Source organism: Geotrypetes seraphini, chromosome 4 (genome assembly GCF_902459505.1).
Source record: "Geotrypetes seraphini chromosome 4, aGeoSer1.1, whole genome shotgun sequence".
In the NCBI taxonomy this organism is placed as follows: Eukaryota; Metazoa; Chordata; class Amphibia; order Gymnophiona; family Dermophiidae; genus Geotrypetes; species Geotrypetes seraphini.
The window spans coordinates 190459395-190477770 of record NC_047087.1 but is presented as its reverse complement, the minus strand read 5'-3'; the positions used below and the strand labels follow the sequence as shown (position 1 = coordinate 190477770).

Sequence of the window (18376 nt, the reverse complement as noted above, 5' to 3'; positions counted from 1 at the left end):
AACCGATTCAATTCTACGCACATCTTTACTGTAATGTGGCCTCCAGAATTGCACACAGTACTCCAGATGAGGTCTCACCATGGCCCTGTACAACGGCATTATGACTTCAGGCTTTTGGCTGACGAAACTTCTATTGATACAATCCAATATCTGCCTGGCCTTAGATGAAGCCTTCTCCACTTGATTGGCAGTTTTCATGTCTGCACTTATGATTACTCCTAAATCTCGTTCTGCTGAAGTCCTAGTTAAAGTTTCTCCATTCAAGAAGTACGTCCTGCATGGATTTCCGCTTCCGAGGTGCATGACCTTACATTTCTTAGCATTGAAGCCTAGCTGCCAGGTTGAGGACCAACTTTCCAATGTAAGCAGGTCCTGCGCCATATAATTCTGTAAACTGCATTCACTTACTATATTACATAGTTTGGCGTCATCGGCGAATAGTGTTATTTTACCTTGAAGCCCTTGAGTCAGATCCCCTATGAATATGTTGAAAAGGAGTGGACCCAGGACCGAGCCCTGCGGCACTCCACTGGTCACCTCCGATGTTTTAGAGAGGGTACCATTAACCACTACCCTCTGAAGTCTGCCACTCAGCCAATCATTGACCCATGCAGTTAGTATCTCTCCTAACCCCATCGATTCCATCTTGCTTAGCAGCCTGCGGTGTGGGACACTGTCAAAAGCTTTACTGAAGTCCAGGTACACGACGTTCAAAGACTCTCCGAAGTCCAACTTTCTTGTTACCCAATCAAAGAAGCTGATGAGATTGGATTGGCAGGACCTACCCTTGGTGAATCCATGCTGACTGGGATCCCGAAGATTCCCTTCATTCAAGATTGTGTCCAATTTGCTTTTAATTAGTGTTTCCATAAGTTTGCACACTATTGATGTGAGACTCACCGGTCTATAATTCGCAGCCTCTGCCCTGCAACCCTTTTTATGCAGAGGAACGACATTAGCTAATTTCCAGTCCAGGGGAACTTTCCCCTTACTTAGGGAGAGATTGAATAGCTCAGCCAATGGTTTCGCCAGGACATCGCTCAATTCTCTGAGCACTCTTGGGTGCAAATTGTCTGGTCCCATGACTTTGTTAACCTTGAGTCTTGCCAGTTCACTGTAAACTTCACCTGGTGTGAACTCAAAATTCTGAAACGGGTCTTCTGTGCTTTGTGTTGCCTTCAATTGCAGACCGTGTCCCGGTGCCTCACAGGTGAAGACTGAGCAGAAGTATTCATTCAGTAGTTTGGCTTTATCGGAATCTGCATCCACGTAACTTCCGTCCGGTCTTCTAAGGCGTATTGTCCCGCCTGTGTTCCTTTTTCTGTCACTAATATACCTGAAGAAGGATTTGTCCCCCTTTTTAATGTTTTTTGTCAGAATTTCTTCCACTCGCCGTTTTGCCTCCCTAACTGCCATTATGACCGCTGAAGACCTGGTCCTATATTCTACCTTTGCCTCTTGTTTCTCCGTGCGCTTGTAGGAGAGAAACGCTTTTTTCTTCTCCTTAATGAGGTGCGAGATCTCCGCGGTGAACCATTGGGGTTTATTGTTTCTTTGTCGTTTATTTACTTCCGTGCATGCGCGCCACTTCCCTTCCCTCATACCTCTGTAACATTCCTGGCGTTAGCAGAAACCCCCAACCTGATGTTGCGCAAGCGTCGGCTCTTTCTCTGATGTCAATTCCTGGGCCCGCGTCTAGGAAGTGATGTCAGAGGAAGAGCCGATGCTGGCGCGACAGCAGCTTGGGGTTGCTGCTCGCGCCAGGAACATTAGAGGTACGGGGAGGAAGCGAAGCGGCATGTGCATAGAAGAAGGGGGAGGGGAAAAAGAGTGTGGAGGGGGCAAGAACAGGGCGGGGGAGGGGGCGCCACCATCCTAGGCACTTCTCACTCTCGCTACACCATTGGCGATGATAGACCTTACTGAAAGGGTAGAGCTGAACCTTCTCTAACACACCAGCAAGGCAGATTCACCTATCTAGCACCTTAGACTAGTTTTTGGAAGTCGATATGGGGACAGATTAATGCAATACTTGAATTTTCATTCCCATTAACGTATGAACTAGTCATATACGGAATATTATTACATGTTAAACCCTCATAGATCGTTATAAAAGTCGTCTTTTTTAAGTCATGGCCGGGATTGCTATGCAGATGATATCACATAATTGGAAAAATCATGATCGTCTTAATTTCTCTTTTTGGTGGGCAGATTTATGCTCCACGTATAAGAATGAAAAAATGAATGCGGATTTGTTAGGACATGGTCATATATTTAAATCAGTTTGGGACCATTGACATCTTTTATGAATGCAGTATAATTGAATTGTTCTTTAATTTGGTTTACTTCTATTCACATCCAGGGTGGATGGGAGGAGGGAGGGAATACTTTATTATTATATAAGTTAAGGATTTGTAAAGTATAAATATGTATTATTCATTTATTGATTATTTAATAGAAGGGTGGGTGGGATAAAGATACTGTATGTGTATATTTATAAGATGAATGTGCGTTTTGTGCTTTATTCTCTGGTTGCTAACATGTATATTGCACTAAGTTTTTTGGAAAATTAATAAAATATTTTATAAAAAAAAAAAAAAAGAAGAAGAAGCAGGTTTTGAGGCTACTCAAACATTTAGAAATTTAAACTCCTTCATAACTAACACACAGAATACACTTAACACCCCCTGAGAAAGCTATTAAGCTGATCTGGAGGTATGCTATGCAGACTTCCACTTTCTTTTCTGATTTTTGATTTATAAAATTAAGCTAGGATAAGATTTAAGTTAATAGTTTACACATCCTTTTTATCATACCCAGAATCTGCTAACACCAATATTGAGATCAAACAGCGCAGAGCAATAAGTCAGCACTACCTGATCTACAGGTCATCATTCTGCAGAGAATTTTCTCAGTTATTCAGACTCTTATTTTATATAGACTTTCCCATGCACATTTACACCGTTTCAAGCACTGCTGCCGTAGTGCAAAGACATTCGTGTGCACAGTTGCAGCCAGTCATAATACCTTCACTGTGCAAGTCCTGAGGGACTTCCAGTCTCTCTTGTGTCTGTCTGAAGGCCGATCTCCGGTACACCAAGTGTTCTCGGCCACTCTCTTCTTTCTCCTGCTGTCCCCTCTCCAGAGGTTCGATGAAAAACTCACTGCTGTCTGTCCGAATCAGGCCAGCCTAGAAACCACAAGATAAGTATGTTAAAATGCGCTCCCGAGAGAGGTGGTGGAGAGTAAAACTGTGACTGAGTTCAAAGAAGCGTGGGATGAATACAGAAGATTTAGAATCAGAAAATAATATTAAATATTGAACTAGGCCAGTTACTGGGCAGACTTGTACCGTCTGTGTCTGTGTATGGCCGTTTGGTGGAGGATGGGCAGGGGAGGGCTTCAATGGCTGAGAGGGTGTAGATGGGCTGGAGTAAGTCTTAACAGAGATTTCAGCAGTTGGAACCCAAGCACAGTACTGGGTAAAGCTTTGGATTCTTGCCCAGAAATAGCTAAGAAGAAAAATTACAAAAAATAAAAAATTTAAATTGAATCAGGTTGGGCAGACTGGATGGACCATTCGGGTCTTTATCTGCCGTCATCTACTATGTTACTATGTAAAATGAAGCAAAGGTTGATTGATGCATTCTAGCTGATGTTGCTGGCACTGCGAAAGCTGTGCTTCTTTTGTACTGAAAGGGTCATGTGAAAATATCTAGCATTTATGTGCATTCATACTGGATATGTGCCTAAGTGCTATTCTAACACTACGCACATATCTCCGATAGCTTCAAAAGTCAATAAGCCTCAATCTCCTACAACCTCCCATGGCGAAGTAAATATCAATGCCAAATATGTAAGTTGCCCTAAATGGAAGACACTGTAAGGCACTGTTCTTCAATCACCGGTCCGTGGACTGGTGCCAGTCCACAGAAATTTCCTGCTGGTCCACAGGGTCAGCATGTGCATCAGGCCCAAATCAGTGTTCTTCAACTGCCAGTTCACGGTGCGACTGATGCGGCAATATCTTTGAGCCAGCTCCCTCTTTCTCACTGATTCAGTGCACAAAGCCACGGGCAGTGGCTCCTACGCGCGTCCTGCGAACCGGAAGCCTTCTCTCTGACATTGCAATGTCAGAGGTAAGGCTTCCAGATAAGGCACGGGACGTGCAAGGAGCCGCTGCCCGCAGCTTTGTGGACTGCATCAGTGAGGAAGAGGGAGCCGGCCTGAAGATAACACTGGGGGCGGCATAAAATGGCCAGGCGGGAGCAGTCCAGAAGGTAAGGCATAGCATGGAGGGAGGGAGACAACAAAGGTAGGGGGAATGATTTTATTTTTCAATTTAGTGATTGAATTATGTCACTTTTGAGAATTTACATCTGCTGTCAGTGTGCTTTGTGTAGTTTAATTTTGTGGTTAACCGTTATGTGTTGTTAATAAGATTATATTGTGTATCTGTGAAAAATGAATGGAAAAAATAGTGTTACAATTAGTACTATTATGGGGGCGGACGCTGGGGTGGAGATTGGGTAGAGATGGGCGGGGTCTGGTCCACGACTTAGCCCAGTGTTCTTCAACCGCCGGTCCACAAAATAATTATTTTATTTCTGCCGGTCCATAGGTGTAAAAAAGGTTGAAGAACAACGCTGTAAGGCATCAAAATAATTCACAGTGAATTTTGTTCTCTAAATTAAAAATGTGAAGGTGGATCATCAGGATCTTGTCACACCACCAGACATTTCAGTAGCTGCAATGGAGCCAAATTGATTTAGTTTAGCTGCTCAATAGTGGACTTTCAGGAAGGAACAGAGAGATGTTCCCTGTTGAAACAGAAAGCAGCGAATACAAGAGTATGGTGGTGGAATGGGTCCCTGATGAAGAAATAGTGAAACAGTTGGACTTTACGGCCCAGATTCTATAAACAGTGTTTGAAGTTAGGCACCTGGATTGGTGTGCCTAGCTGATCTAGGCACCTAACGTACCCCCCCCCCCTCCTTTACAAAAATGCGCAAGAAGTTTTAAGCACCGGCCAGCACGCTGAATGCTCTGCGTTGCTCCTACATTCATAGGAGCTCTATGACTGTTGGAGCAACAGAGAGCATTCAGCGCACCAGCCAGCACTAAATACCTCTTGTGTGGGTTTCTAAAAGGGTGTGTGTGGGGTGGGGGGCTGTAATTTTCTTAATTGGCTTAAATGGTGCTGATAATTGAAAGTGCCATTAAAAACAATTTTTATAAAACCATTAAAAATTAACTACCTGGTAGGCGTGTGACTCGGTAGGCACCTACCACTTCAAGGTAGGTGCCATGGACCCAGCACCTAATTTTTAAAAAAATGTGTTTTAAATTGGTTTTAGTGGCACAACCAATTATCGCACCGCTTCAAACCAATTAAAACACTTAAGTTAGGTATCAGTAGATGCAATCTAGGTGTCTGCCGGCACCTAACTTTTGGCAACCTTTGCAGAATCAGGCCCTTAGTGCTGTGGTCTCCAATTAGAGAATGACACGGTGACAAAATCCATCACCGTTCCCGTCCCCGCGGATAACCGTGGGAAATAATCCCATGCCATTTTCTAGTGTCTGTTTCAACCTCGGTCCTTCTACACCAGCATTCTTCAAAGCAAAGCTTGTGGGTCAGTGGTTGTGGCCATTCATACTCTGATTCTTATGGGAGCCAAGGATAATGAAGCCATTGTGACATCACTGATGTGATTGGCTCTTAGGCACTGGTGGAATGAGGCATTATGACATCACAATATCTGCTCTGGATACCAGAGATTGTCATTCTGTAGTGTCTATCTCAACCTCAGTCCTTCTACACCAGCATTCTTCAAAGCAAAGCTTGTGGGTCAGTGGTTGTGCCCAATTATACTCTGATTCTTCCCTCTCTCCTTAAAGAATGACATGAAGATGGTTTCCCACGGTTATCCGCGGGAACGGGAATGGTGATGAATTTTGTCACCGTGTCATTCTCTAGCCTCTCCATCACACGGCCCCAGGGCCACATGCAGCTCCCAAAGTCCTCCATTGTGACCCTTCATATATTTGGTTGAAATGCTCTTCAGATCCTGCAAATTGCCCACTTGCCATGCAAAGGGTTAGTAGGAATTGGAAAAACTGGGACAGGCTAAACTTTTTCTTTTGGTGGGAAACTTTGGGGTCCTTTTATCAAAGCGCAGTATGAGTTTAACGCGCGGAATACCGCGCATTAAACCACCTGCCGCGCTAGTCGCTAACGCCTCCATTGACCAGGCGTTAGTTTTATTGCTTGCCGCGGGGGTTAGTGCGTGATGAAATGTCCGACGCACTAACCCCGCTAGTGCGGCTTAATAAAAGGACCCCTTTGTGTCAATATTATAGATATGAAAACATAAATTTGGAAATATTAGGACATCATAAAATATTTAAAGGACTCAAGGATCTACCATACGAAAAACGGCTTGACAAATTACAGCTATACTCGCTCGAGGAGCGCAGAGAGAGGGGGGACATGATCGAGACGTTCAAGTATCTTACGGGCCGCATCGAAGCGGAGGAAGATATCTTCTTTTTCAAGGGTCCCACGACAACAAGAGGGCATCCGTTGAAAATCAGGGGCGGGAAACTACGAGGTGACACCAGGAAATTCTTTTTCACTGAAAGAGTGGCTGATCGCTGGAATAGTCTTCCACTACAGGTGATTGAGGCCAGCAGCGTGCCTGATTTTAAGGCCAAATGGGATCGGCACATGGGATCTATTCACAGGGCAAAGGTAGGGGAGGGACATTAAGGTGGGCAGACTAGATGGGCCGTGGGCCCTTATCTGCCGTCTATTTCTATGTTTCTATGTTTCTATGTAACATGGGGTCCATTATCAGAATTTGTTAAATCGATTAATAGTATAAGCCCTTAATTCCTACTTGACTCTCACACTCATCCAGGGAGGGTAGGAAGGAGGAGAGGGGAATATATTTTGTATTATTATTTGATTGGATGTAAGTGCTGTTCAATATATTACTTGTTTTTAAAATTTTTGCACTTTGTTCTCGAATTGAAAATCAATAAAAAATTAAAAAAAAAAAATCTGCCCACTTGATATTTATTTATTTAAATAATTTATTGCTCGCAACCATCCAACAATTCTGAGCGAGTTACAATCCAGAATACATAATTAAAATAATGTCACAAACTACAAAAAGACATTAAAAAAACCCAAATCATTTCATAAACTATAACAAAACAATAATATTCTTCATAACTCATCATTTACCAAAACAAACATACATGACACGATAAAAAAGATTCACTTAACTAATTCCTACTCAATCATTTACCAAAACATTTCTGGAAAAGCAAAACTGAAGCATTTTTTATATCCAATGGTAATGCATTCCACAATATTATACCTTGTACAGTCAATAAAACATGCCGAACGCCAACCGTTTAATAGATGTAACCTCAAGACTGATCTTATCTTCAGATCGTAAAGCATGACAAGGATGATATATCTGTAGAAAAGAGCTAAGTAGTAACTACAAATCATTTAAGTACAACTGCAAATAATCTAAGGGCTCCTTCTATCAAGGCGCGCTACAGGGGTTAGCGCGTCGGACATTTCATCATGCGCTAACCCCCGCGGCAGCCTAAAATCCTAACGCCTCATCAGTGGAGGTGTTAGGTACTAGCGCAGCAGGCGGTTTAATGTATGGTATTCCGCGTGTTAGACCGCTACCGCGCCTTTGTAAAAGGACCCCCCCAAGTGTGTTACTCAGGTGGCTCATGTATGGAATTTGCTACTGTTGACCATCCAAAATAAAGTGAGTTTTTAAAATATATCCCTGAAGTGTTGTAGAATCAGTATTAGTGTTCATTTTTATAATGTTTAATAACCACTCTGAACAAGCAGGTCAAGGCAGTTTACAAAATACGTAGTATGAAATGTGTAAGCTTGAAATCTTTTGGTGGCCCTCACAGCTTTCTTCTATTCACACTGTGGCCCTTTACCCGAAAAAAGTTGGAGACTACTGACAGTGGGGGCCTTTTACTAAGGCGCAACAGCTGTTTTAGTGCGTGCTAAACGCTAACACATCTATAGACTATATTGGAAGTGTTAGCGTTTAGCTAGGGGGCCTTAGTAAAAAGACCCCATTGTCTCCTAAATAGGAAGCAGTATGTATTCCTGCGTTTTGTTTTGTTTTTTCCAAAACCTGTGTACTAATAGAAAAATTAATCCAAATTTCCAAGTTTTATTTAAAATTTGATATACTACCTAAAATAATTGTCAAAGCAGTTGACATGCTTATATTACAAAATTTCTAACACAGGACCTGCAAATAAAATATTTAAAAAGTCCTACATACTGATGATGCATTAAATCTAAGCTTAGCACACAGGGAACTCCTGCATTAAAACACATTAAGTCGAGATTTTAACTCATTTTAATTAAAGGGCCTTCCAATGAATAATAATAAAAGATTTATCTTGTGCAATCTGGTTGGCACTGATGGTGCTATGTATACAGCATGCAGGATTATTGTCATGGTAAAAATAAAAACTTCCTCTGTATCTCTTGGCAGTTAACTTACTTTAAATGGCAGCCTACCAAAACAAGCACCGGATTTCATTTGACCTTGGGTTCAAGTGAGGCATCTGTCTGAGAAATTTATCCCACCCAGTGCCCACCCCTCACTGAAAATTGCTTGGCTCTCTTATTCATGATAAAGGGTGGTTCAAGGCTTCTTTCTCAGTCTCCCAGCATTTTAAGCTTCTATATTTACTTGCCACTGGTGTCTTCAATATTTTAACCTCTGGATTGCATTTTTTATTAGGGTTTATGACCTTTTTGAAGAAATTCACCCAGGCAAAAATCAATCATAGTACAAGTTAAAAACCTTCAAATGTCTTTCTCAATAGACTATGGATTTTTCCTCCAGGAAATTGTACAAACCTTTCTTAAAACCAGCTATACTTTTCCCTCTACCACAACCTCTGGCAAACGCGTTCCAGAGCATAACTATTCTCTGAGGAAAAAAATATTTCTTCCTATTGGTTTTAAAAGTGTTTCCCTGTAACTTCATCGCTTGTCCCCCAGTCTTTGTCATTTTTGACGGAGTGAAAAATTGATCCACTTGTACCCGTTTCTACTCCACTCAGGATTTTGTAGACTTCAATCATATCTCCCTTCAGCCGTCTCTTTTCCAAGCTGAAGAGCCCTAACCTTTTTAGTCTTTCCTCATACGAGAGGAGCTCGATCTCCTTTATCATCTTGAACACAAGGTGAATAGCCTAAGGAAAAATTGCATGTAGAGTCAGAAATGGTTTATGAAAATGATCTCAACTAGAGTAGAAGTAAGTCCTAATGTAGGATGGCACTCATTTTCCAAAAAAGAAAAATATCTCAAAGATGGCACTATAGCAGTGTGAGCAATGGCAGACCTAGAGCCTTGAATAACAGCCACAGAAAAGAAAGTGACCTGTTTCTCTCATGGGTCAGGAGGAAACAAACATGGCAAACAGTAGTTCTTATGTTCATAAAGTTCTCTGCTATGGCCAATCCCTGTGAGGCCACAGCGTGCACGCGTCTGTATTTCAAAAGCAGCAAAACAACTTGCCTCTGGCTTGGAATCCCAGAGTCACAGTTTTGTCTATCCAAAAGGCAGCACAATTGGCTAGGCTTGGCCCTCCATTAAAAAAAAAAATATCACATTTTTAACAAGATTCCAAGCTAAACAGCCTACCTGGGTTTAGGTTCCTCAGTTTAAACAGCTGTGCTGGAGACAGAGGGAGGAGGACTTCTCTTCTGTCTTCTGGGACTCCTCTGACTAATCTAGGCTGAGTTTTATCCTGCCTTGACCACACCCTCCCTGCTCTGCTCTTACTGTCATCTCTTCCATGCTCTGTGGCCCTATGACTGTGAGGGAGTGCTGTTAAGGGGAATGGTAATTTCCTATAGACTCCCTCACATACCCTCCCCCCTCTGCTCAACCCTACCCAGCAGAGCATCCGCAACATAGGATTCCCTTTCCTGAGACAGAAAATCAGCATTGGCATAATCCTGGCCTACCTGGTGTCATGTCTCAAAACTGAAGGGTTGTAGACTGAGGAACTACCGCACGATGTGGGCATTAAGTTCAAGTTTCAAGTTTATTAAAAATTTGTTATACCGTCTAATCAGACTTCTAAGCGGTGTACATCTAGCAATAGTAGAATATAAAATCAAAACAACAGGGGAAACAATATGGACGAACAGGAACGGAGGGAGTAGATTAGAATTGTAATATTGGTAGAAAAGAACAAAAAAGGAAAGTACAAGAGGATAGGGAATTAATTTCTATTGGTGTAATTATTGGAAGAGGTAACGTCCTTAATAGGATGGTTATAGACCAAAAGCGTCCTTAAAAAGGAAAGTTTTTAGTTTAGACTTAAAGTGAGTTAAGTGAGTTTCTACCCATAGGCAAGCAATCCACTTGAGGAGTTTGTGACCTGTGACTAGCAAGAAGTGATGGCCCAGCAAATAATACTATAATACTATACTATAATATTATACTATAATATAATACTATACTATAATATTTCCAATGCTCATTTGACCACTAGGGCCTCTTTCTCAAACTGCATACAGTATAATCTCATTATAACAGACTTCAAGGGACCTGGAAAAACAGTCCGTTATATCCAGAGTTGCATTTTTTTTTTTAAACTTTATTTAGGTCAACTTGAAACAACGTACAATCAATGAACAAAAGTCACTGCACAAGCATATCAGCAACATCAATAACAAAACTCAGCAAAACATTGGTATGGCACGAAATGATTGCAAAACCAGAACACTAAAAGATGTTCTAAAGCATTATGTCGTATTGTACTGGAAAGAAAAATAATCTGTCATTTTCTTCTGGGCTGCATTTTGATACTATATCACCGGCACACCACATACCTTGTAGGCGGAGCCTGCATGTCCGTTATAGCCAAACAAAAATACAGCTAAAAGCAGCTCTGGGGACCAAATTGGTTGTCCATTATATCCAAAAGTCCGTTATATGCGAGTCCGCTATATGCAGTGATTTTCTGCATGTTCAAAAAGGCGCATGGCCGGGACCAGCGGACCCTGTCCGCTATAAACAATAATCTGTTATAAGCAAGTCCATTATAACGAGATTATACTGTAGTTCCATTCTCTGGGAAACAGCTTTCGACCATTTTTGAAACCGCATAATGTCTTTTTTTTGGGGGGGGGGGGAATTTCGAAAATCAAAACATTCAAATGCAAAACGTCCAAAACAAGGCAATTTGGACATGGGAGGGGCCAACATTTTAATGGACTGGCAACACAGACTCAACAGAGCAGAATGCACCTGGCAATATAGCTGGACCTGTTTGTATAAACCTAGGTCATTATCCACTCCCCTAAGTGAGCTCCTAACAGTTGACTATGAGTTAACTGCATAACCTGCCTGCAATAAGGTTGAGGCACTAGCAATTGCTCCACTTCTTCCCCTTCCAATGATCCCTTGGTCACTTTAAGTCACTCTTTAATATAAAATATGGGAAAGCTACCTTAGAAGGATTTCGATTACACACCAGTTTCCCATCTACCATCATCATCCAGGTTCAGGCCTCTCTAAGGGTTTCGTCCTCTAACTGAGCCCCTTAAAATTCCCTGGGTTGTCTTTGCTGCTCCGTTTGGTCATAGTCTCTTTCTTACTAATAGGAAGCATGTGTGGAAGGAGTCTCGCTGCCACAGGGCTTTTTAGCATGTGCAGACTTACAGAGACCTAAAACTTTCTTTTTCTAATGCCGCTGATGTGGAAACTGAATCAAAATCTCTCTTAAATAAAGAAAGGACATAAGGATGGAGAGGAGCTGGACAGAGAACTCCAGAGGACCTCCCTCACCCTAACTCCATAGGCATACTTTGAAGGTAATTCTAGATGAGAGCACCCACCATAGGTGCTGGTTATGGCATGCATTATCCAACAGTTTTGCAGTTCACATGGGCCCACTTAGAGCCCCTAAATAGGAGGCACTTAGAGGGGAATTCAAGCAGAATTAGGGTGCAACGCACATTAAGGGAATTATGCCCTGCTGCGTGTCAATCACTGACAGTTGCCACTTTCAGAATCACGGCTCCCAAAGACCCTAGACGCCAGAAATGTAGGCCAGGGTTTGACATGCCTACATTTCTAGTGCCCAGGGTCCTTCCTGAATCGTGGCCAGGGGCGCATAGTGATGCCTAAGTCTGGTGCTGCTCCTAACCATGCCCGCTTGCGGGCTTCGGTGTCACTATGTATCGCTAGCTGCCAGGGACCTAGGTGCCAGTCCCAGAGGCAGCACAGCAGTGGCTATTTCTTTTTAAACAAAGGTTTAATTGGGTTTTAATGGTGTGATCTATTATCACGCCACTTAAACCCAATTAAACCAATGAAGTTAGGTGGCAGTAGGGCAGCTACCACCACCTAACTTTTGATGGCTTTTGTAGAATCTGCATGCTAAATTCTACAGCTCATTTTATACCTATGGGCTTTTAGGGCCTGATTTTCTATAGAGTGCTAAAGTTAGGCAGCAGTAGTCGCGCTATCACCACCTAACTAGCCAATGGCAGACAATGTTGGGGGGGGTATTTAAAATTGAACCTCGCACCTACCTCAGGCGTTCAAAGGTGCATAGCGACGCCTAAGCATGTATAAGGTAGGCGGAGGCATGGGTTGTGCCAAAAGTTGCCTCACATGGGTTTACACATCGCTATGCACCTCTGGACATGGATAGACATGTGACCTGTAGGCCTGCAAAATACTCGCCTACATTTCACATGCCTATACAAAACTATTGTCATGATTCTACAACAAGCGCCTAGCAGTTGATTGACAATAGCACGCCTGTGTTCCTACAATGTAGGCGTGCTAAAGAGAATCAGGTCCTAAGATTTTTAACACACATTAAGGTACTTTAACCCTAATGCTGTTTGATGAATTCCCCCCCTAAGTGTAACTGTGCTAACTGACCAGAGAACTTTATGATAATGGACATTTTAACACACAACCCACAAAAAAGATGTTAGGTACAACTTCTAATAGGTGCAATGTACTTGTAGATCTGTCCTTGCTGAATTTATGTTTTTTGCATTAAGGCACAGTAATTGAACAATTTAACGCACTTCAGTTAACAGGACTCCTTAGGGCTATAATTAGAACTATTTATGTGGTCCTACATGCTTGGCAAGCTACGTTTCATGTCTAATGGCACTTGATATACTGCCTTGCAGCAAAACAATTAAAGCGGTTTCCAATAAAAACAAATTAAAAAGAAAGGATCTACAGCATCATTGATACAAAAGAAAATGTAATCTGAATATAAAGAGAGAGGGAGAAAAACAAAGCTTCTGCTGCCTAAGATCCTGAAGGGAATACCAGTGTAAAAAGGTTAGTCATTAGCACAGACTTGAATCTTAGATATAAGACTGCTCTAAGTCTAATGAATGTTGGCACTGTCATCTCGAAGCAGGGACTTTAGATCATTTATTATTCTATTGTCCATTCATTATGAATTTTTGGAAATCAATTTGGGACCAAATGAACTGTTTATTAGATAACCCTGTGGCATTATCATATGATACTGTGCTGTTTGGTATGGCAATGAGAGCAAAAAGTCAGATATCTACAAATAATAACAAATTATTACTTATAATGACTGGGGTTGCCATTCAACAAATTACATATAATTGGAAAAATTGGAATAGATTAAATTATAATTTTTGGTGGAACTCCTTATGTCATATTTATAAAATGGAGAGACTTATTGCAATACAACAGGGTTGTTTCAGGAAATTTCAAGATATTTGGGAGCCATTAACAAAGTATTGTAATGATTAGAAAAATCTTGTTTCCCTTAAATTTACAAGTTCAATTATGGGGTGGGAGAGAGGGTATTTTTATTGTTACATGTTGTATAAGTATTGATTATATGATAGATAAGGGTGGGGAGGGGGGAGATAAGAGAATATTATATGTATCATTGTTGATTATTAAGCGATATATTTATGGTTATTTGTATGGATATGTTATCACACTTATTATAAGTTTAAAAATGAATAAAGATTTATTAAAAAAAAAAAAAAGACTGCTCAGCTTGAACTTTAAGGGGAAGAGTATTCCCAAGAGCGTGTGGCAAAAGAAAGCCAAATGGTGAGTTGACTCATAATGGGAGCAGTAGATGGAGGGAATGGACATGCGGCTAGCAGAGACAGAACAAAGAGAACTGGGGGGGGGGGGAACAAAGTAATAAGAAAGGTGGGATATGCAAGGGTTTCAGAATGCAATACATTATGTGCTACTGTCAAAATTTTATGCTGAACACGAAAGGAAACTGGGAGGCAATGATGAGCCAACAATAGGAAACCCTGACATAACGGTGAGCATGAGAAAGAATTCTTACAGAGCTATTCTGTACTGTCTGCAGCCATTTCACATATGAAATAGGAAGACCTGAATAGATAAAATTACAATAATCTAAGCGTGAAGCCACAAGAGCATAAAGAAAAGTAGCACAAGCCCTGGGATCAATGTAATGACACAGTAAGTGGATGAGATGTGAACAGACAAAGCAGGATTTCACAACTGAGGAAATGTGATTAGTGAAAGAAAGTTGGGGGGGTCGATAATCACACCAAGATATTTCATACAATCTACCATAGTTATTGATATACCTCTTAAAGAGGAAACCTGTAACCAAATATTGCCAGTGACCACATAACTCCTGGTTCTCCTGAATCACCTTCCAAGTTTCCAAGTTTATTAATTTCTTTTTTTCATAGTACATAGTGTTTAATATGCCATATATACTCAACTATAAACCAGAATATAAACCAAGGTAACCTTCCCCCCTCCAAAAAAAAAAAAAAATAGGGGGCAAAGGTTGACTCAAATATAAACCAAGTTTATTAATTTCTTGATATACCGTCCATCAAAATATATCTGGACGGTTTACAATCAATAAAATAATTTTAAAAGTAAATGTAAAAAAAAAAAAGAAAGAAAGGGATAAAGAAAAAAAAAAACCATCATAAAATTTAGTTGGGCGGGGGGGTTTACATGACTTAAAACTAACAACATAGGAGGGGAAAGAACAAGAGGAGGTAAAAAAAAAATACATCATACATAACATAACTTTATTTTTCTATACTGCCTCAATCAAAAGAATTCTAGGCGGTGTACACAAAAGAGAAAAACTGGACAATCAGCGAAATACAAAATGGTAATAATAAGAATACAGCATATTAACTAAAAGGACAGTAAAAAATTTAAATTAATACAGTAAAACTATTATATTGAGAATAAAATCTCGAATTAAGAGATAAATTTATCAAATAGTTCTGTCTTGATTAGTTTTCGGAAGGCGCCGTAGGACAGCATGGCTCCGCTAATAAAGTTACCCAACCAGGACTTCCGGCGGAAACATGGCGCTGTAGACAGCGTGCTGCTACAGCTCCGAGCACCAGACCACGGCGCGGCACTTTATCAGCTTTTTTTCCCCAGGTTTGGGTAGCTCGCGGCACGGGGGAGTTTGCTAGGGAAGCGGCGCGATCAGGCAGAGCCTAACTAGCAGCCCTGCAATCCAGTTTCGGGACGGCTAGCGACCACGTGGCGCCGCAGATAGCGTGCGGCTGCGACTCGGATCCCTTGGACCGCGGCGCGGCTCTCCCCTTGCAGGTCTGATCCCGGGACTGGTTGGCGTTAGAACGGGTGGGACAGGACGGTAGCCCCGCCATGCTCATCAGTTTTGATGCAGAGAAGGCCTTCGATAAGGTGCAGTGGGGTTACCTTTTTGCGGTGCTGAGGACGTACGGTTTGGGCCCCTTCTTTTTTGGTGCAATCCAGGCACTGTATAGTGATCCAGAGGCGCGGATTTTAGTTAATGGGACTTGCTCGGGTTTTTTTCCTATTGGCCGAGGGACTCGCCAGGGCTGTCCCTTGTCGCCGCTCCTCTTTGTGCTATCTTTAGATCTTCTACTTCGGGAGCTTCAGGCAAATGCGGATATTCGGGGATTGGTCCTGGGAGATTCACATTTTAAACTGGCGGCGTTTGCGGATGATCTTTTGGTCTTTTTAACGGACCCGCAGCGTTCCTTGCCCGTATTGTTGGAAAGTCTTCGGGAATACGAAGATTTCTCTGGCTTCGCCTTGAATTTTGCGAAATCTGAGGCGCTGGCTTCCTCGGTTCATCTTCAGCGGTTGTGGGGGGATAGTTTCCCATTGCGCTGGGCTGACACCTCTTTTAGATATCTGGGGATTAGGCTGACTATGGATGTGGCCCAACTGTATCGTCTTAACATAGATAAACTCCTGGCGGATACTAAACTGTTGCTAGCCAAATGGCAGGCGTTGCCGCTGTCTCTGTTGGGGAGAATTCATTTATTTCGTATGGTTGTATTCCCGAGGTGGCTTTACGTTCTTCAGACTCTTCCCCTTTCTTTGTTGCAGAGGGATATTCGTTCCCTTACCTCCCTATTGATCCGGTTTTGTTGGGGTGGACGTAGACCTAAACTGAAATGGTCCCTGTTGGTGGGGCCTGCCCACGGGGGTGGTTTGGGGGTGCCTGACATCAGGGTTTATAACCAGGCCTGTTTGCTTCGTCATCTTAGTGATTGGGTGTTGGGTACCTCTTTTTATACGGATCTCTCTCTGGAGCGGGATCATTTCTATCCTCTTCATCTCTTGTATCTCCTCCATGCCCCGTTGTCTAAACTGCCGAGACCCTGTAAGCGTAGTATTTTGTTTCGGTCCTTGTGGACAGTGTGGCATCAAATCCTTCGGTTGTGGAATCAGGACGCTCATTCTAGTGTATTTCTACCGTTGGCGGGGAATTTAGCTTTCCCTCCGGGGGTTGGACCTTCCGTGTTCGGTCGTTGGAGGGCGCGGGGGCTGGAACAGTTGCGGCATGTTCTGCGGGATGATGGGTCTCTCTTACCTTATGCTGAGTTGGCGGGGAGGGGGGTCCCTGAGATTGGCCTTCCATTTGCTTATTGTCAACTCAGTCACTATGTGGCTTCACTTCAGGGGACTTCCTTGCAGGGGGATTTTGGGACCCAGCTCTGTACTTTTTTGGCTGCAGATCCTGATACTAGGGTCTCTATATCTGCTTTGCATGGCCGGATTCTGGCTCTTTGCCCGCCTAGGGTTTTCCCTGGTATTTTGGAGGCATGGCAGCGGGACTTGGGTAGGGACTTGGGGGACAATTTCTTGTTAAAAACCCTGAATCGAACTGCGGGCTTGGTACATAGTGCTGAGTTACGTGAATGTCACTTTCGAACTGTCCTGCGGGCCTATGCTTCCCAGAGTCAGGCTTACCATATGGGTTGTATTGATACTCAGTTATGTATCCGCTGTTCGGTGGAGGTAAATTCTTACTTTCATGGTCTTTGGAGTTGTGAGGGGATTCAGACCTTCTGGACGGATATGGCCTCCTTTTTACAGGGCTTGTTGCGGACCCCTGTGCCAGTATCCGTGCAGTCTATGCTGTTTGCCCATTTTTCAATTTTGTACATGTACAATTCTTATGAAAAATTATTTCTTAGTAAATGTTTTATTTTGGGGAAGAAATGTATCTTGTGTTGCTGGCTGTCTTCTGAACCACCTTCATTCTGGTACTGGAGGAATCGCCTTCATGAACTTATGGGTTGGGAGGCCCGTTTGGCTCGTTCTTCTCGACGCCGGAGCAGAGACTTTGTTCACACCTGGACTCCATATTTGAACATTTTGACTCCTGAGAGTCGTAGCCGGGTCGTGAATAGACTCCACCTCTGAAACTGTGCTTCTAGGTGTCTATGCTGTTCCCTGCTTACGAGTTTTTCTGTATCTGTGGGGGGATGGGGAGGGGTGGGTGGGGGGTAGGGGCTTCTTTGTCGGGGGTGGGGGTATGGTGGGTCCGGGGAGGACATAAGAGTCCAGTCCTCCGCGGGTGTTTGATGAAAATGCATCCCATGGTTGTTATTGCTGTTGTATTTACTGTTGCTTAATAAAATAGATTTGAATTAAAGTTACCCAACCAGGACTGTTGTATGCTTGCTTGAAATGCAAGCATCCTGTCTAAAAAAAGACCTACATTTACAGCCTAAAATCTTCAGGTATGCAAATAAGTTACAATTCCTGGTTACCCTCATCGAGATAAAATAAATATAAATGAAGGAAAGGGGTGGAAAACACATTAGGGATTAGTTTGCCTCTAGAGAGGCGCTTGGAATTGATACTCTGAGGTGAAAATTATTTCAGGAAAAGTAGATCGGATCCTGAATTAAGTTTCATAAGCGTCCTTGAATAATAGGTGAATCTCCTGTATAACAACTCTGGGATGTCAGGCTGGGGAGAGAAGTGGGAGTATTGAGAGACCTGTGTATGTGGCA

At 42.5% G+C, this 18376-nt stretch overlaps 1 protein-coding gene across 2 annotated transcripts in view; it reads right to left on the bottom strand.

The window, feature by feature from the left end:
* Positions 1 to 18376, bottom strand: part of ADAMTS14 (ADAM metallopeptidase with thrombospondin type 1 motif 14) — a 300717-nt gene that overhangs the window by 201220 nt on the left and 81121 nt on the right. For both annotated transcript variants that reach the window (XM_033943070.1, XM_033943071.1), the window contains exon 3: positions 3028 to 3190. In XM_033943070.1, the coding sequence (XP_033798961.1) occupies positions 3028 to 3190 (163 nt within the window). The remainder of the gene's footprint in view (positions 1 to 3027; positions 3191 to 18376) is intronic.